The following is a 16,573-nucleotide window of genomic DNA, read 5'->3' as shown; positions in this document are numbered from 1 at the left end:
CTTGTCTCCCCTCCCATTCCAGAAGTTTTTGGGTTTTTGTTTGTTTACTTCTCCTCTCCACTTGTCTCCCCTCCCATTCCTTTCCCTCTTCTTTTTTTTTTTTTTTTTTCATTTCTTTTAAAATTGTTCTTTGCATCTCTGCATGTGAAAATTAAGGCAACTGGGGCATGATTTTTGTCAGTTGCTATTACTCAGCTCCTGCTGATTTCCACTGTAGCTGGAAAACCTCAAAGATGGAGTTAAGTTGATGACCATTACTGAAATGTGATCCAGCTAGGTCTTTTTTAGTATGAGATCTCTTCATTTTTTCTGGCCATGTTTTACTATATGTAATTGTCATCTGTTACATGTCTTTTCTCTTCCTCACTAAAGTACATTGCTTTTAGAAAGGATTGCTCTAAAATCTCACTATAAATTAACAAGAGAAGCAAAAACTTAAATCTGTTCACGTTAAGATTAGGAAAATATGGATTCCCTTCCCTCATCTATTTAACAGCATAAACTCAAAACCTCCAGTCCTACTTCTCATTCAGATTTGAAAAATGAAAGTATCTTGTTCTGTAGTACCCTGTGAGGTACTCATAGCTTTTCAGAATACTTGCAGAACATTTTTTCCTGTGTTTTTTCAGCATAGTAATTTCACCCAGAAAGAAACCACTTCTGGAATCAATCATTCAAGACATAGTCATCTTCACATTGCTCTCTGTCAATATTTAAACAAAACATGTGAGGTGCCAGACAAGTCAGCAGTTTTGCTTATTGAGTAACATTCTTCAGCAATATTTTGAGATATAAAATACCTTTGGGTTTGGTTGGTTTTGTGGGGTTTTTTTGGTCTACAGAGTCGAGCATTAAAATTCAAGTTAAACTGATTATAAATCCTCATTAGAATTTAGTTTGACAGGGAATGTTTTCATTCTTGTTTTCTATGTCTCAGTACACAGCAAAGCACTATAATCTGGTGTTCCCAATGTTGGGCTGGGAATCGGGAACATTGAATGCTTAATCCAGTTAAACAATCAATGTTCTTCTACTTGTTATGATAAACCACTTATGTCATCTCTGCATGTAAGTGTAAACCATTTTTACAATATAAATAGGCATATAAATGTGCCTTATTTGTTTTGAGTGAAGACTAGACATGCATGTAAGCCATCTTGTTATGGAGAAAGAAATAATCACTAGCCATGCCTTAGAAAATGATGTTGCATTGCTGGGAATCACACTTCCATCTCACTTATCACCAACATCTCTGCTCATATCTTTGGTAAATCAAGTGGGTCAGGTAAACCCTGAATGATTAGGGAACCAGCCAAAAATAAATTTAAAAACAATATAAATTTATTCTGAGTCTCTTAATTATTGCTTCTTACAGATCATGGAAGTATCATTACTGAAATGTTTATTAGATAGAAATGTGTCTTGAGGAAAGATTTGAATGAACAGAGCTGCTGGAAACATGTCATCATGAAGATCGCTCATTCACAGAATTAGTATAAACAAATGGTGAAAATTAAACTGGGGGGGGTTGTGTGGGTTTTTTGGGTGTGGTTTTTTGTTGTTTTTTAACAATGCCTCTGATTTAAATTAATTTTTAAATGCATGGTAACCAATAGTAACCCATGTGTTCCCACATAAACCAACTTATATCATGCAAGACACTGTTTGCACTCATGCTCATAAAACAGACTGTGCAGGGGCGGATGTGGAATTTAGTTCTGATAACAGGGTAAATGTGTGATACATTAAGAATGGAAGTGGCAAGCTAATGTCTCTGTGTCAGCTGAGCAGGGAAATTGTCAACAAGTGTGCCTGAATTTCCCCTATGGAATTTATTTATTTTCATGAAATCTTCTGTGTTGTTTTTCTTATGGAATTCTAATGCACTCTCCTTGGTAGTTGGTACCATCAGGGTGGTTTCACCTGGGACATATGAAAATCCTAGCTTCTGGATGAAGATCATTAGCATCTCTGCTGTAATAGACACCCAGGCAAGGTTATTCAATGGCAATGTCACCCCATGCTTGTACCCCTCTGTGCTGATCTCCTGTCCTCTTCTCAGCCCTCTTGTATTTTGACTTGTATTTCTCCATGCTACATAACCATGTCAATAACTCATTCTTCGTAGTCACTGCTTGTTACTATTGACTGTGCAAATCTATGGTTGTGCCATACAAAAACAAATTAGCCATAAATGCCTGGTCCATTAGCAAAATGCCTGTGGCAGCTCAACCAAGTAAAACAAAGCTGTGGGCAGGTCAAGAAAAGTTCAGACCCAGCAGGACTGACAAGCCCCTGTCCTTAGGCCTTGCAAGCTCAGGGCAAAGATTACAGCCTGTCATTAGGAATGGCAATGCTGTGCTGCAGGACTAGATCCTACGCTTTGCAAATATTCCTCCCCAGGTAAATATTCATACAAAGCTGCTGCTTCTTCCTTTCTTATTTATGCCACACAATGACAACTGTTTTGGAACGCAATATCAGAAAGGAATGCTAGTAGACAAAAAGATGTAAAACACATACTCACTGTTGAGTATATTCCACTTTTTATGCAAAAGCTTCAAAAATTTTCTGAAAAATAGTGAATTGTTTTAATGGTGCTAACTAATAAGCAACATGATGACTGTGACTTTATTTTAATGTGAAGAAACTGTGTATGTGTTCAGTCAGTGAACACGTTTCTCCTTTTTTGGCCTTCTTATCAGTTTCCAATAAGTAAAATATCAGGCACATAGCATGCAAATTCTACCTAGCTCTGAAATGTTTGACATTTGAGTGGGCTAGGCATAATAATGACTGCAAAGCCTATCTTCCCATCCCTTATATTTAAGTGTGTCTATTAAGGCTAGTCAAAACACCAGAAGAACAGGAGCAATTTCTATTTCATATACATACAAACATACATTTCTCAGACTTTGCTTTTTCCTCTAGAAATATTTTGGCATACCTTTTTTTTTCGCTACCTCTCATCAATAGAGTAGAATTTTATTTTATAAATTGTCATTTTTTCTGATTATGATCAGAGAAGTTTGTCTTTCTAAAAGGAAAGGAACCTTTAAAGTGAAAGCTACTAAAAACTTATTATATAAGTAGATGGTGTTCAGGGGTAGAGAAAGATTGATACCTTGTAATTCAAAAAGAAGGCAGGAATCTGAATAATAACCAAATACAAGCAGAAGCTAGAAGTGTGTTTGATTAATGAGTGAGACTGGCTGTAAGGGTCAGAACTAGCAGTAGATGTAGCCATAAACATACTCCAAAACCATTATTTTGAAAAATTGCATTGGGAACCAAGTTTATAAGAATAATCTATTACTGATTTATTTCTGAAATTCTTGAAGGGGAGAAACCACATTAAGTTCTAGGAGATGTAGATTCATGTAACTAGAGTCTCAAAATATGTTTATCAGTGGAATAGTACCGAGCGCAGAAGACACTACAGAGAATTATACAAAGTGCAGAAAGACATACAGAGGTGAAGAAATTTATCCTCCTGAAGCCCTTAGGAATTTGGCAAACATACCTCAAAATAATTTGTTAAATAAAGAGCAGGTCCTATTCCAAGCTCTACAGTTTTCCAGGAGAGATTTCCAATTCAGTAATTCAAAAAAGAGGACCTAACTAGAATGCACTTGTGGACAGAGTTGGCATTTTTAGCTTATATCTTTCCAGGATTTCACTTTTCATACTGTCAAATGCTTAGTAGTCTGATCCTAGTGCAGAAAACTGTGTTGGTAAACATTTAAACTCAAATGAAGGTGCCTTCCTGGATGAAGGCTTGAATGCTTAAAAGCTTGCAGAATTGAACCCCAGTTTAGGTGCTTCAGCCAGTTTCCCAAGGTGTCACTGGAGATATGACATCTGTTAAAGAAATAAATTCTTCCCATGCTGCTTGGAAATCTTGCAGATAAAATGAGAATACCTGTTTAAAATATGTACTATGTATAATTGGATATAATTTTTCTATTAAGCTTCTGGAGTTTCTCATTTAAACATGGCTGTTTTATTGAGGAGCTCACAACATTGCACATGCAGGTAACTGCAGATAACAAATGTTTCTCAGTTTTTTAATCTGAATATGTATTGCATTGAATTTAATCTCCTTTGCTGCTTATCTCCTTCAGAGAGACTAAAAGAGATAGTGCTTCAGGGTCCGTAACAGAAGAATTGATTTTACAGATATAACGTTTCTTTTTTTTTTTTTCTTCCTTAACACATTGATTAATTAAAGCTGCAAACAATTTTCTAATACTCTCCAAAAGCCTTCACTCAGAAGTTTTTCGAAGTTACCATGTGAGCTAGAATTCTTGGTTTCTGGCCAAAGATTAATTTTATTTCAAAGTTTAAAATAAAATCCAGTTTTAAAAATCTGTAATGCCAAAATTATTCTTATTCCCTTTCAAAATCAAATCTATTTAAGGTTTGTTTTCACACATATAATCCTTAGATGACTGAATAGTAAATTATGGAACACATTATAGAAATAATCCTTATTAAGTATACCCAGAGTAAAAGTGATTGGACAATAAGTGGTTAGCTGTGCTAAATGGGTATAAAAGTGGTTAAAAGTAGTTGGATGTTAATAGCAAATAGTTGGGAATTGCTTAATTTAATTTTTGAGCAATGAGCTTTCTTTAGAGGTGGTGGTGGCACATTGTGAGAGGAAAGAGACTCTGTCCTCACCTGGATAAAATAGAGAGATCTCAGATTTACAGCATTTTGACATCATCAAGGCAGAGTTATGGATCTGTATCACAATAGCCAGTAGCAGGGAAGAATATTTTCATGTTGCTCAACATTGCCTCTTAAATACGGTGTTGAGAGCTTCATTAGTTATGCAGGACTTGGACAGTAAGGATTTGGGCCTGACAGTTTGTGGTGACTTTAATCTCATGTGCTGCATAAGAGATTTATTAAGGTTTTCAGCCATTTCAAGTGCATGCTTTAAGTCTTTAAAGCAGCTTAGTGAGATTTTTTAGCGTTTCCTTTAGAAGCCAGGGTAATCAAATTTCAAATGACATTATTAATGTAGAGTTAATTGTCCTTGCCCCAACAAGCTTACAAATATCTGATATGTTTATTCAATATGATGCAGTCTTTGATGCTAGTTAATTTTTTGATTCAATAAACAGCAGTAATAGATGTGATTCTATTCTAAGGCCCTTCAAGTATTCTACTGCTGATAACTTCTCCCTCTTCCAAATCCTGAAATTCCAAGAAAACTGTGATTCTTTTACTGCACTACAAAATAAAATTGCAATGCTCAAACATATTTGTGTTCACAGCCCTCACAGGCTGTAGGAATGAAATCCATCATTTTAGTTATGTGTAGAGAAGCTAAAAGATTCTTTTCAGTCTTCAAATTCAGCTACTAAGACAGTTCTTGGCAGTGTAGGTATTATTACATGGATCACACACCTCACCTTCTTTTCTAAGCCATCACACAGCATGATCATTCCTCCAACCAAAGTTAGTTACTGTACTAAGCAAGTTGCTTTCTCTGTTTCACTCTCCTTTTACTGTGTAACTGAGAGCTGCTACCAGCTTTCTCACTTGTCTTCTTACATGAGTGTGCCATTTCTTTGGTCTCTGACATCCAGGACATATGCACAGGCTATCTTCACTTCATGCAAAACATTGCACTGCATTTGTTGTCTTTGTTATTTTTATTATAAAACCTCATTTTTGGGAATGTTTGCTGTTTGAGGTGACAGCAGGCTTCTTGTCACATGTTAAAAATGTTGTATGATTCCAGGCTTCATAATTCACTTATGTATCTCTTTTATTTATACCTCCTATTCACAGTAAATGTACAGCATTTCTGGGCTCAAATCTTTACTCTTAAGTAACTTTTAAGAGCTATAAGTGTGAGTGATCTCACATTAAATAATTTTAATTATTTATTGATTATTTGGTGACAGCTTTCATTTACTGACATTTCTGTGCTTTGCTTTTGGTGTACTATCTATTTGGACAATGGCTTTGCAACTGTTTTGAGAACATTGACACAAAGAAGCATGAGCTAATGATCTACATATAGAATTATATTATGGATTTTTTGGTGTCAGATGATTGCTTTTCTGCACACAGAGGTAGTATGAATGTTTACATTTTGGAAGAATGATTCTTAGGCCTATAAAGGTAGGAAACCAGCAACGTTGTTTAGGATAGCAGAAAGAAAGATGATTGAAGACTCTTTAATGAACTGTTCTCCCTTGCTTGCATCAGTCACTGCTGTACATCTGATTGAAGCCTTTTTAGTGTTAATCTATAGTGTGAAGACTTTTGTGCCTTCATCCATTTTTGGAAAGGAAAAGCAGGATGCATCCCATAGCACTCTTACATGGGATGTACATGGAATGGCCAAGAGATGACTGATCTCTTTATCTACCCATTATGAATATAATTTATTATGGTTTGGTGACATGCTTTCTCCAGTTTTATCAACATGTACATGGATCAGTAGGTCCCTGAATCACATTATCACATGATAAATATATTGAATAATATATTCAATAGTTTAGTAAAGCTTTAGTTTACTATTAGTTTAGTAAAGCTTTCTAGCTTTAGTAAACTAAAATTTAGTAAAGCTTTCTAGCATTATCTCATTAATATTCTATACTGTTCTCTTTCTCATTCTTTCTCCTTCTACCTCTATTTCTCTCTCTTACAAAATAATCTGAGGGAATTAAATGAAAGTGGAATTCAGCAGATAATCCTCAGTCTGTCACAGGAGGCAGATTTCTGTTTAAATCTGAAGATGTCTTGCTACTGATTAACAACAGCTTCCTATGACCAGAACATGCTGTTTGTGTTACACAATGCACCATCGAATCGTTGCTGAAGGAAAAGATTCATTTTCTTAAATTACCCACTGTTTGCTAGGGAATTTTGTTAGGAGGTTATTTTGGGTATGGATGAGGTCTTTTTGCAGATGCGTTTCTCATCAATGTATAGAACCACGGGTGCTTTCCTGTATAACACAAAGCATTCAAAAAAAGCTTAAGATGATACATAGCTCAGAAAAAAAAGTTAGCCTTTCATCTCAAGGGTTCACACCAAATTCCAGGACAACATTCAGTGAAAAACACAATTTCATACATGATTACCTGCATCATTTGGAAAGAGCTAATGCAAGCATAAAAAATAAATATCTTCTTCTCATTCCATTCCTTCCAAATGTTCATTATTCTTCTTCACTTCCTTGAAACAGTTTGTTCCCCCCTGCCCCCTTGTATATTGATGCTTTATTTCTGGTAATAATGTCTATGTTTTGACTTAGCTTTTGTAAAAATGCTATTTCTTTACTGTTTTGCTGAATGTCTGTGAACAGATGAAAGGTCCTGTCTTGTAAGAGTAATATTTAGTTTCATCTACAATGATCAAATTTCACATCTAGGCCTACATATTGTGCTGTACTTTGCTAAATATGTGTGGAAATGTCTTTCCACTAAATCTGAAGAAAAAAAAAAAAGAACTGATTCTGTAGATAAGAAAATCTGACTTAGACATTAGTGATTTTCTTCCTTAATGAGAATAATTTGTTGCATTGAGATTCTTGTATAAATTACCGAAGCTCTATTACCTGGTATCACTTTGGAGTAATCATAACATAATGATTATGCTGGGTCACACCAGCTATATATTTTGCCATGGATTTTGCATCTGGCAGATGCCAATACCAGAAGCTAAGAACCGAAGTTCAGAGCAAGAATATAATGATACTTCCCTTGTAAAATCTCTCTGCTTTCAGAAACATGTATCTAGAGATTTCCTGTAACAAAATGTTACCACTGAGTTTAATGGACTTTGAAGTAGCTTGCTTTTTATTGAATCTGTATAAATCTTGGGGCTCTGATTTTCCTCACTGATTAGATAGAACCATTTTCCTAAGTTCTCCAGCAGCCAGTGTTAATTTCATGGGTCCTTTATGTCCTTTATAAAAGAGAAAATAAAGTAATGCTTCTCTAGCCATCTTTTTCTGTGTTGGTTAGGACATCACATGAAAAAAAAACATTTTGCAGCTGAGGTAGTCATTTACATGGGAAGGTGTTTGTTACATTTCTGCTTATGCAGTCACTGCTGGTTTTCAAAAGCATTAAATCCTCCTTTTTTTTTTGACAGTAGTTGTGTTAAAAATATTACCCAGTTACATAAATAAGAGGATATCACTCTGTGTCAGACTGAATACCCAATATTCAGTCTGACAAGACTTGCATATTAATTTCCTGTCACAACTGTTAAAACACCCCAGAATCACACTAGATTGCAATCCTTGCTGTTCTCTCAGTAGCTTTCTTCAAACTACCACCTTTGCCCCTCTTTTACCTCAGTTTGTCTTAGCCAGTTGGCAGGTGCTGGGACTTGTGAAAATATGTATCCACTATCTCCTTCTTCCCACTCTTTTTCATATGGATGGGGGAGAGGAAAAAAAAAAAAAGATTTTTTTGTGAATTTCTCACATTGATGGTTATGCCACTTCATATGATAAGTTTAAAAGTAAAAATTTTATTTTCTTGTTTCCAAAGATAAAATTAAATGCTGTTTCTTCACTTTCTTAGTGCAAAACTGAATTTCTTATAATTGGAAGAAACAAGCAAGCAGGTTACTTCTGGATATCACAAACAGAAAACTGGACCAAATTCAAACAACTGCAAAGCTTGCAGTCAGGAGCTTGCCTAGTAAAATGCCTGTAAAGACAATATACCTCTATAGATGTATACACGAGGTGAATTCAGAATCTGATGGCATTCTTTTTATTAGCATCATGACAGTTTGGGCCACAGCCCAGAATCAAAAGGAAGCATGCAATGAGTGTTAAGTTTTAAGTCATTAGAAGTCACTCCTTATATTGACTTTAAAACCTAAAAAAAAAAAAATTGGTGTATTCAGAATGTACAATTCATTCTGTTCCTTTCTCATGTCTCCTTCAGCTAGAGTAGGGACAATTTATTCTGTCCCTTTCTCATCTCTTCTTCAGCTAGAGTAGGTCTTCACCCTGATTTTTTTGTGCTTTGGATTAATTCACTAAGGACAGTTGTGGTCTTTAATTTCAGTATGGCTGAATAAGTTCGGTTTTAGTCTCATTCTATGAGTCTAGTTACCTGACTATGGTGATAGACTTCTTTATTCCTGCAATTTATACCTCTTTCCTGGTACTTTCTGCAGTCTTTTTGTTCATCATGTGATGAATGTATCTCGTTGTAAGTAAACAGCCCCTATATTTGAGCCCCAAAGCATGCCTCTACTTCCAGTGTAGTAACCTGAATGTCTATTTCTATTATCATTTGCCATATATTTCCAAAAAAGAGATATATAAGCATGTCTTTTTCTCTTCTACTGCCACAAAGCCTCCCTAATTCAGAACTCAGAACTTCCATTCACAGTACACAAGCTCTGTTCTTGAATGGAGAAATTCCAGTATGTCCAGAGGGCCAGGACAAGAACTATGTGACACTTAAGATCAGTTTACATTATAGTCTGTGTACTGAAGTGGAGTGTAAGTTTAAGCTGATCTATTATACAGAGGAAAAGAAGAAAAAATGTTTAGAGGTATTGCAAATCAGTTAGCTGAAATGTAGGGTGAGAGCTTTCTGAAAAAAAGTAAAAGCATTATGCAGTGTAAGAAACACTTCCTTTCTTACTGAGTTATAATTTAGCTTTGGGTTTTTTTTCAGTTCTTACTTATGAACGCAAAACTACCTGTAAGAACTGATACTGTGTAAGTCTTGGCTTTTCCTCAGCAACAAACTGACTTCAGTGGCTTAAGGGAATCACTTGAGATGATAAAACGAGGCTTGTCATGTGAGTAGATTCCTAAAACTGCTGAGGTTTTCAGTATTAAGGATAGGGTTAGGGTGTTGATTTCTGATCAGATATGACTGGGAACATGGACAATCAAACCTTACCAAAGGCAATTTATATTGGAATTAAAAAGGTACAATGATTGATAGACTATGAAGCATGAAAATTGAAAAAAAACTCCTTCAGTTCTAACACCCCTATGTCAGCCATTATTTTTAATGTGTGTATTTTCTAAGCCTGAATTCATATCAAGCATATTAAGTTTTCTTCACTGCCATCCTCACACAATCGACTTTTTTTTTCTGTATAGGACTGTGAGTGAGGCTGCAGGTACAATAGTTTGTAAAGCACATCCTAGATTTTAAAGGAATCAGACTTTCTGAAGGACCACCTAACATCACTTTGCATATTCATTACAGTATTTTGGAATATATGAGTTTTGGCATGCAGGTTATGGTTAGGTGCGATAGTCACTAAAGCACTCAGTTAAAGGACTTGATCTACATCTTCATATCAAAATATACTTGCAAGTAGGGAGTGTAATCTTTTTTGCCCCATCAAGTTACTAATAATGAGATAATGAGAATTTTACTTAATTGTTCAAAGCTACTTCAGATTTTAGTGGGTTTGGTAGTCTTTCTAGCACAATAATAGTTGTTCCAAGTTTGTATTCAAGCATTGGAGCTGAGAGAAGTCAGGAAATGCAAAAGGGGTATAAGAAACTCAAACATGCTTTTGCCATTCTTGCTGCCTTTGAATGTTTGAGTTGAGGTCCTGTGTCCCTACAGCCTCAGCTCTGCTGAAGGAGGCACTGTAGTGTATAGTCAGTCAGAAGTAAATACTCCATCTCATAGTACCATAGACAAGGATAAAGTCATCATTCAATAACACCTAGATTCACTTCTTCTGTCATGACACTTTTCTTTACAAGAAACAATTCCTTGTGCTGAGTAACACATAATTCCAATAATGCTCCAAGTGACTGCAACGGAACCTCTGACTTCATACTAGTTCTGTACACTGGCTGAAAGCATATAAACTACTGTATGAATAAGTACAGCTGCAGGATTAATACCAAACCAATGTTAGCAACCTTTACAGTAATTCTAAATGACTGTTCAGCTCAGGGACATTTATGCCCCTTTTAATCATTGTTATTATATCACTTACCACACAGTGGAAGAACCCAGCTGACACTGCTACTGCTTTACAAGAGTAAAACAATTTTATTTACTCCAGTGTTCAGTAAAATACTAGTAAAAATACATATATTCACATGTACACAGTCTTGACAGCAGTTTCAGTTATCTAGCTGCAGTGTGGGAACATTGCCATGACACTACTTGGACACTAGCAAATGAGCAATGAAACGTAACTAGTGTCCAGCATTTCACATCTGGACATTGGCTTTGCACTGTGTTCATGAGATTTTTGATGAAGATTTGTTAAAGCTAAAGACTATGCAAAAATAACTAATAAAATCTCCATGTAAACAGTGTGCAGAGCACAGCTTTTAAATCAGTTTGAAACTTTGCTAGTGAGTGAGGTCTGTTACACGTAACATGTTAACTACCTATTATAAAATCAATAAAGGTAATCAAACAGTTCCAGTTAGACCCCATACTACATAACTTTCAGAAATTTGGGAGTTGCTTTGACTCAGTGTTATTGAAACACAGCTTCAGTCAATACAATGGACTGCACAATGTTGTTGCACACTGAGTGATGAGACAATGAGGGAACTTTATGCAAGTTTGCAATATGCTTCTGAATGTCAAGGAAAAAAATCAGAAGAAAGCTCTTCCTGAAACTTCAGTGTGCACAACTGTAAGGATTTACTCTGTGCATTTAATATAACAAACATATACAATTATTGTAAAGGTAAAATACTGCAGTGTTGTAATAGACATTTGTTCTACATTAATTCAAATCATGTCTTGCTGAAGTCTATGTCAGAATGTTAGTTGATTCCATTAATGCCTGAATGATGCCTTAGCTTTCCTCTTTTTTCTCCAATCTTCTAAATAGCATCAATTGTGCAACAATTTATATAGCTGGGGTTTTTGTTTATTAATAGGGAAAAAACTTCTGAACAGTATTGGGAATCAATTTTTATGCATTAATTAATTAGATCAGGTTCTGCAAATACTTAAACTTTCATGTGTGTTCTGGCTGATGTCAAGTCATTGATTTACATGTATAACACAAGCACGTGAATTAGTGCCCATTTGCATTGGCCTGTCAGAATTTCAGTGTCCATAGTATAATGATATTCCTCTCCTCTGGAAGTGTTCAATGAATTTTTAACACAGAAAAGCTTTAATCCTGACTATAAATAAATTATATCTAAGTTCAACTTCTGTAACTCTGACTTGGTCCATGAGGTTCCAAAACTTTCAGTAAGGTTTCTTCCACAGCAAAAGGAGAAAAGATCCTTGATTATTAGAACTGTAATCATATTTGCGTGTTGCCTCATTTAAAATGTTTTTCTGAAGCACTCTAAGGATACTTTCCCCGTTTCCTGGCAGTTGTTTGGTATTACCTCTTTGCCTGTTACCTATTCTTTAAAATTATGAGGTCAGGAAGTTGTCAGAGAAAGTCATCTTGGCTATCAGATGGCTATGAATAGAAAACATTCTTTTGCTGAGATAAAACTTTAATTTGCATCATGAAGAGTTTCTTTTAAAGCTTATGAAGGAATTTTGCAACATTCCTCTAAGTCTGTTATTCTGAAAGATGAGTGAAAAGAAGGAACGGTTAAAATAAATATCTGGAGTTATTTTAGTGGAAGTTTTATGTCAAAATCATCTGAGATGCTGTGTTCATGAAATTCTGTATAAGCTCATTTTCCATTGCCATAGTCACATAGTGATCAGAAATGATTCTGTAAGAATCAGAGATACCTTGCACCTGTCCTGCTCTCAGTTGCTTCTCAGTATTCCTCATGGTGAGATCACCAAGTTTTATTCCACTTTCTACTCAATTTTCAACCACTTTAAGTTTCACAGGAATTCCTCACAAAGTCCTTTTTGTGTAAACGAAATTGCTCTAAAATCCAAAAACTTTTTGTTTCCATGGTCAAAAATTTTGCTTAGAACTAAAAGTCCTGCAACTGCAGATACAAAATCTGATTTTTTTCTTAAACAAACAAACAAAAAAGCAAGCAACTAGCTAAGAACCCAATTTTTAATATAGTGGTGTCCAGGTAAAAGGAGAGGAAAAGAAAGAAGGTAAATCTGAACAAGAAGTAATGATGGCTATGGCATTAATAGTAGAAAAGAAAGAAAAGAAAGTGGGCACAAACTTCCCTAAGGGATCAGTGATAATATGGCTTATGCAGCTGTGAGCAAGTCTATTCCCACTTGACAGGCCGGGTCCTCTGCCATGCAGTGCTACTTTCTCATCTAACCTGTTAAACACACAGTGCACACATCTTTGTGAGGATGCCTGGTTCAGCGTAATGCTTGGAACTGCAGCAGTACTCACTGCCCCCCCCCCTCCACTTTCTACTCATCCACAAATCACTCCTTTTTTCTTTTGCTGTTGTTTCCTCTTTACATTGATGTATAGAATACACATATGCAGCATGCACAGGTTGTCTCCAAACTGTACGTGTGTCAGTGGTGGTGGGTAAATTCTATTGTAAACATTCCTCTCAGATGATCAGCAAGCACTCTTACATCCCACTGCTTGTTTCATCAGCCTTAAAAGCATTTCAGGAGGTGGGGAGGGCTGTGCAAGATCCGCATCCCTGTCCTTGGTCCCTAATCCTCGCCCTGGCTCGGCACAGCCGGAACAGCCACGCTCCGGAGCCCACAGCCTGGGCACAGCCATGATGCGGCTGCTGAGGTGAAAACAAGCAGGAATGCACTGACATTCTGCCCACAAAACACAGCTATAGGACAACTCCATGCGTTGTAGTGAACAATAATTCAGAGATAAAAGGCTTCATTAATATGGCATCAAAGTCTATGAACCGCCCGGCATGTACCACCATCATACACACCCGCTGCTTACCCTCCCTGCTCATTTCAGTGACAATTGTAAGAGAAATAAAACAGTGCAAGATCTCAGGATTCTAGGAGATAGATTAATGTAATGCCACTATACAAACCTCTAACGTTCTCACTAACGGCTCTGCAAATTTTCAAACATATTCTTCACCCTCTAGCCCTCCCTCTTCCCCCCCCCCCAACAGAATCAGAAAGCACATCTTACCACTGGATGAGCGAGAGGAACAGAAGTGCCCACACCATCATTTTGAGAGAAAATGCAGGATTCAAGAATGCAGTGCTCCCCAGGCTTGTTGGATTGGAAGGAATCGTCTCTTTTTCTCCCCCCCACCCCCCAGTTGTTTTTCCCCTTTCCTCTTGGTTGCAGATGGATCCGTCCCTTTCTTTAATTTTTTTTTTTTTTTTTGGTAGTGGTTCTCCCCCCCTCCCTACCAGGTCCCGTCAGTGGGATGATACATTGCGCCCAGCTGCAGGAATTAATATGCAGGGGGACAGCAATTAAATCTGCACAAGCCTTTCGCAGATATAATCAGAAAACGTCAGCTCAAGCAGCAGGCAGCAGCTTCCAAATCTAAGGGAATAATATAATTGGGAGAAAAGAAAAAAAATCATAGACACTCACTGAATAAAAACAGTCAAGGAAAGAAAAAACGTATACACATGCACATATTTACAGAAGCACTCACGCTTGCAACAAAATCTGGTGAAGCAAAAGAAAGAGTAAATGAGAGAAAACAAAAGAAAAAGAAAGAATAAAGCGATGGAGCTTCTGCCTGAATGCAGATTAACTCTGAGGTCAAAGTGGAAATGATGCACTCTGCTGCAGCACAGATTAACACATGCGTGGTGCCAGCCGGGGTGCTTTTTAACCTTTGATTACACATATGCTGGCAGCCTGGATTTTCATTTTGGAGGCAAGAAGGATTTGGCAGGCATAAAAAGGGAGGTTGGAAGTAAAAGCTTGCCCTATGCTGCTGAGCATCCTCATTTTTCTAAACAGCCTGGAAATTGTGATTGCAAAGGGGAAAAAATGAAAGGAGGGATTGGGGGAGTGGAAGAGGGAGGGATTGTTGTTGCTAAGTAACTTAGGAAATGGGGAAAGCAGCATTGGTGGAGTCAGTATGAATGAGGTGATTTACTGTGATAGAATTTAGGGGACCATGCAAGGTTTTTCTCTCTCCTCCACGTAATAAAATTAGGCTACACCGACACAGGAAACGCTTCCTGGGCAGAGAGGAAACACTAGATGGCTGGAAAGGCCGGACCTTTCCAAACTTTGAAACCAGAACCACAGGTTCCATTGCCCAAACTGCAATCCAGCAACTACTAGTGAAGTTAAACAAATCAGGAAATACCATGATTTTGCAGATTAAGAGCACCCAGTTTAAAATAGGTACTTGGACCATGACTTACATTAACAAAATTTTATTTCCCAAGTTTTTTTTGCCTAAGCCCAAAGCAAATATAGACAATATTGATCTCCCCAGTGCTGTTCATAAACTGTGAGATTTTTGTGCACACATAATCATCTGGAACTGGGAGATGCAATCTTACACTGTTTCATTTCAAAGCCCATCTTTCTAAAACTTAAGGGAGAAACAAAGAAACAATTTGTCTGAACAATACTTAAATTGGAAGTTAAATGCTCCCAATAGAATAAAAACATGAGAATTTCCTTCTCAACTTAGTCTAATATGAACCAAAGTTGACAGTTGGATCCTGCTCAAACCTACTGATATCCAGGTATTATCAATCTGGTAATTTTCACTGTCCAAACACAACAAAATTTATCCATCAAAACTAATTAGTTTCAGTAGTGGCTGTCTCAGGTTTGCAAAAGACATGGAGCCAGCCTTCAAGCATCAAGTCAGTTCTTTGTTTGTTTGTTTCTAAATGTGATATATTTAACTACAATAAGTGATCAATCAGTATTATTAGTTGAATGAAATGCATCTTGGCTCTTGAATAGTTCTATGATAATTCAAGATCACTGTTTCCAAACAAAGTATCAAGTTACAAACCGGGTTCTTAGTATTTCCAGTCAATGTTGCTAATGTTCCTATTCTTAAATCACTTCACCAGCTTGTTAAATAGCAGCCACTTCAGAGATGAAGATCTATTAAATATTCCAAATGCTCTCCCCTTCTCTCTCTCTCAACGTATCTATATGTATGCATATTCAAACACCAACATTTGCTCTTGGTTCACTTCAATACCTGTGAACATGGCACTTTTGTGATTTCATTCCCGCAGTACTTCTCATCAGTTATCAAAACACTCCTTTCAAGGTTAACAGTGCTCTGTGTCTTTTGATGAGAGAATCAAAATTGTTGTTAGCTAAGAATGTGGACTGTGCAAATAGTTATTGTCTTAGCTATAACGATTGTTTCCTGTCACATAAGGAGTACCACTTTTATGCTGCACTTTATTTACTAAAATTTGTCCCATAGCAAAATGTTTCACACTTTTTGTCTGAAAATAGTTCCTGGACTTCATACAAAATTGTTATGTAGTTAGATTGCAGAGGTTTAGCTCATTACTCCTGAGAGGCAAGCACTCAGCAGGAGAACAAAAAACCTCTTGGTGTCACATCTTAAGAGGTTTTTTCCAGATTTCCCATCACATATAGGATACATCAAAAGTTGTTAGGTACTGTATTACTAATCTTTGAATGCTTTGAGTTCATTAAGGTGTACAGAGACATAAGCCATTGATAACATTCCTGATGTTTTATTAACTGTGGTTTTATTCATATT

General features: G+C 36.5%; 1 protein-coding gene across 1 annotated transcript in view; it reads right to left on the bottom strand.

The window, feature by feature from the left end:
* The window catches only part of GABRG2 (gamma-aminobutyric acid type A receptor subunit gamma2), a 63,444-nt gene extending 49,324 nt beyond the window's left edge, over positions 1-14,120 (bottom strand). The window contains exon 1 of the mRNA XM_054389391.1: positions 14,023-14,120. Coding sequence (XP_054245366.1) covers positions 14,023-14,063 — 41 coding nt within the window. The 5' untranslated portion in view covers positions 14,064-14,120. The remainder of the gene's footprint in view (positions 1-14,022) is intronic.
* Between the last annotated feature and the right edge of the window lie 2,453 nt (positions 14,121-16,573).

Source organism: Indicator indicator, chromosome 18 (assembly GCF_027791375.1).
Source record: "Indicator indicator isolate 239-I01 chromosome 18, UM_Iind_1.1, whole genome shotgun sequence".
Lineage (NCBI taxonomy): Eukaryota > Metazoa > Chordata > Aves > Piciformes > Indicatoridae > Indicator > Indicator indicator.
This window is presented reverse-complemented; position numbering and strand designations above follow the sequence as displayed.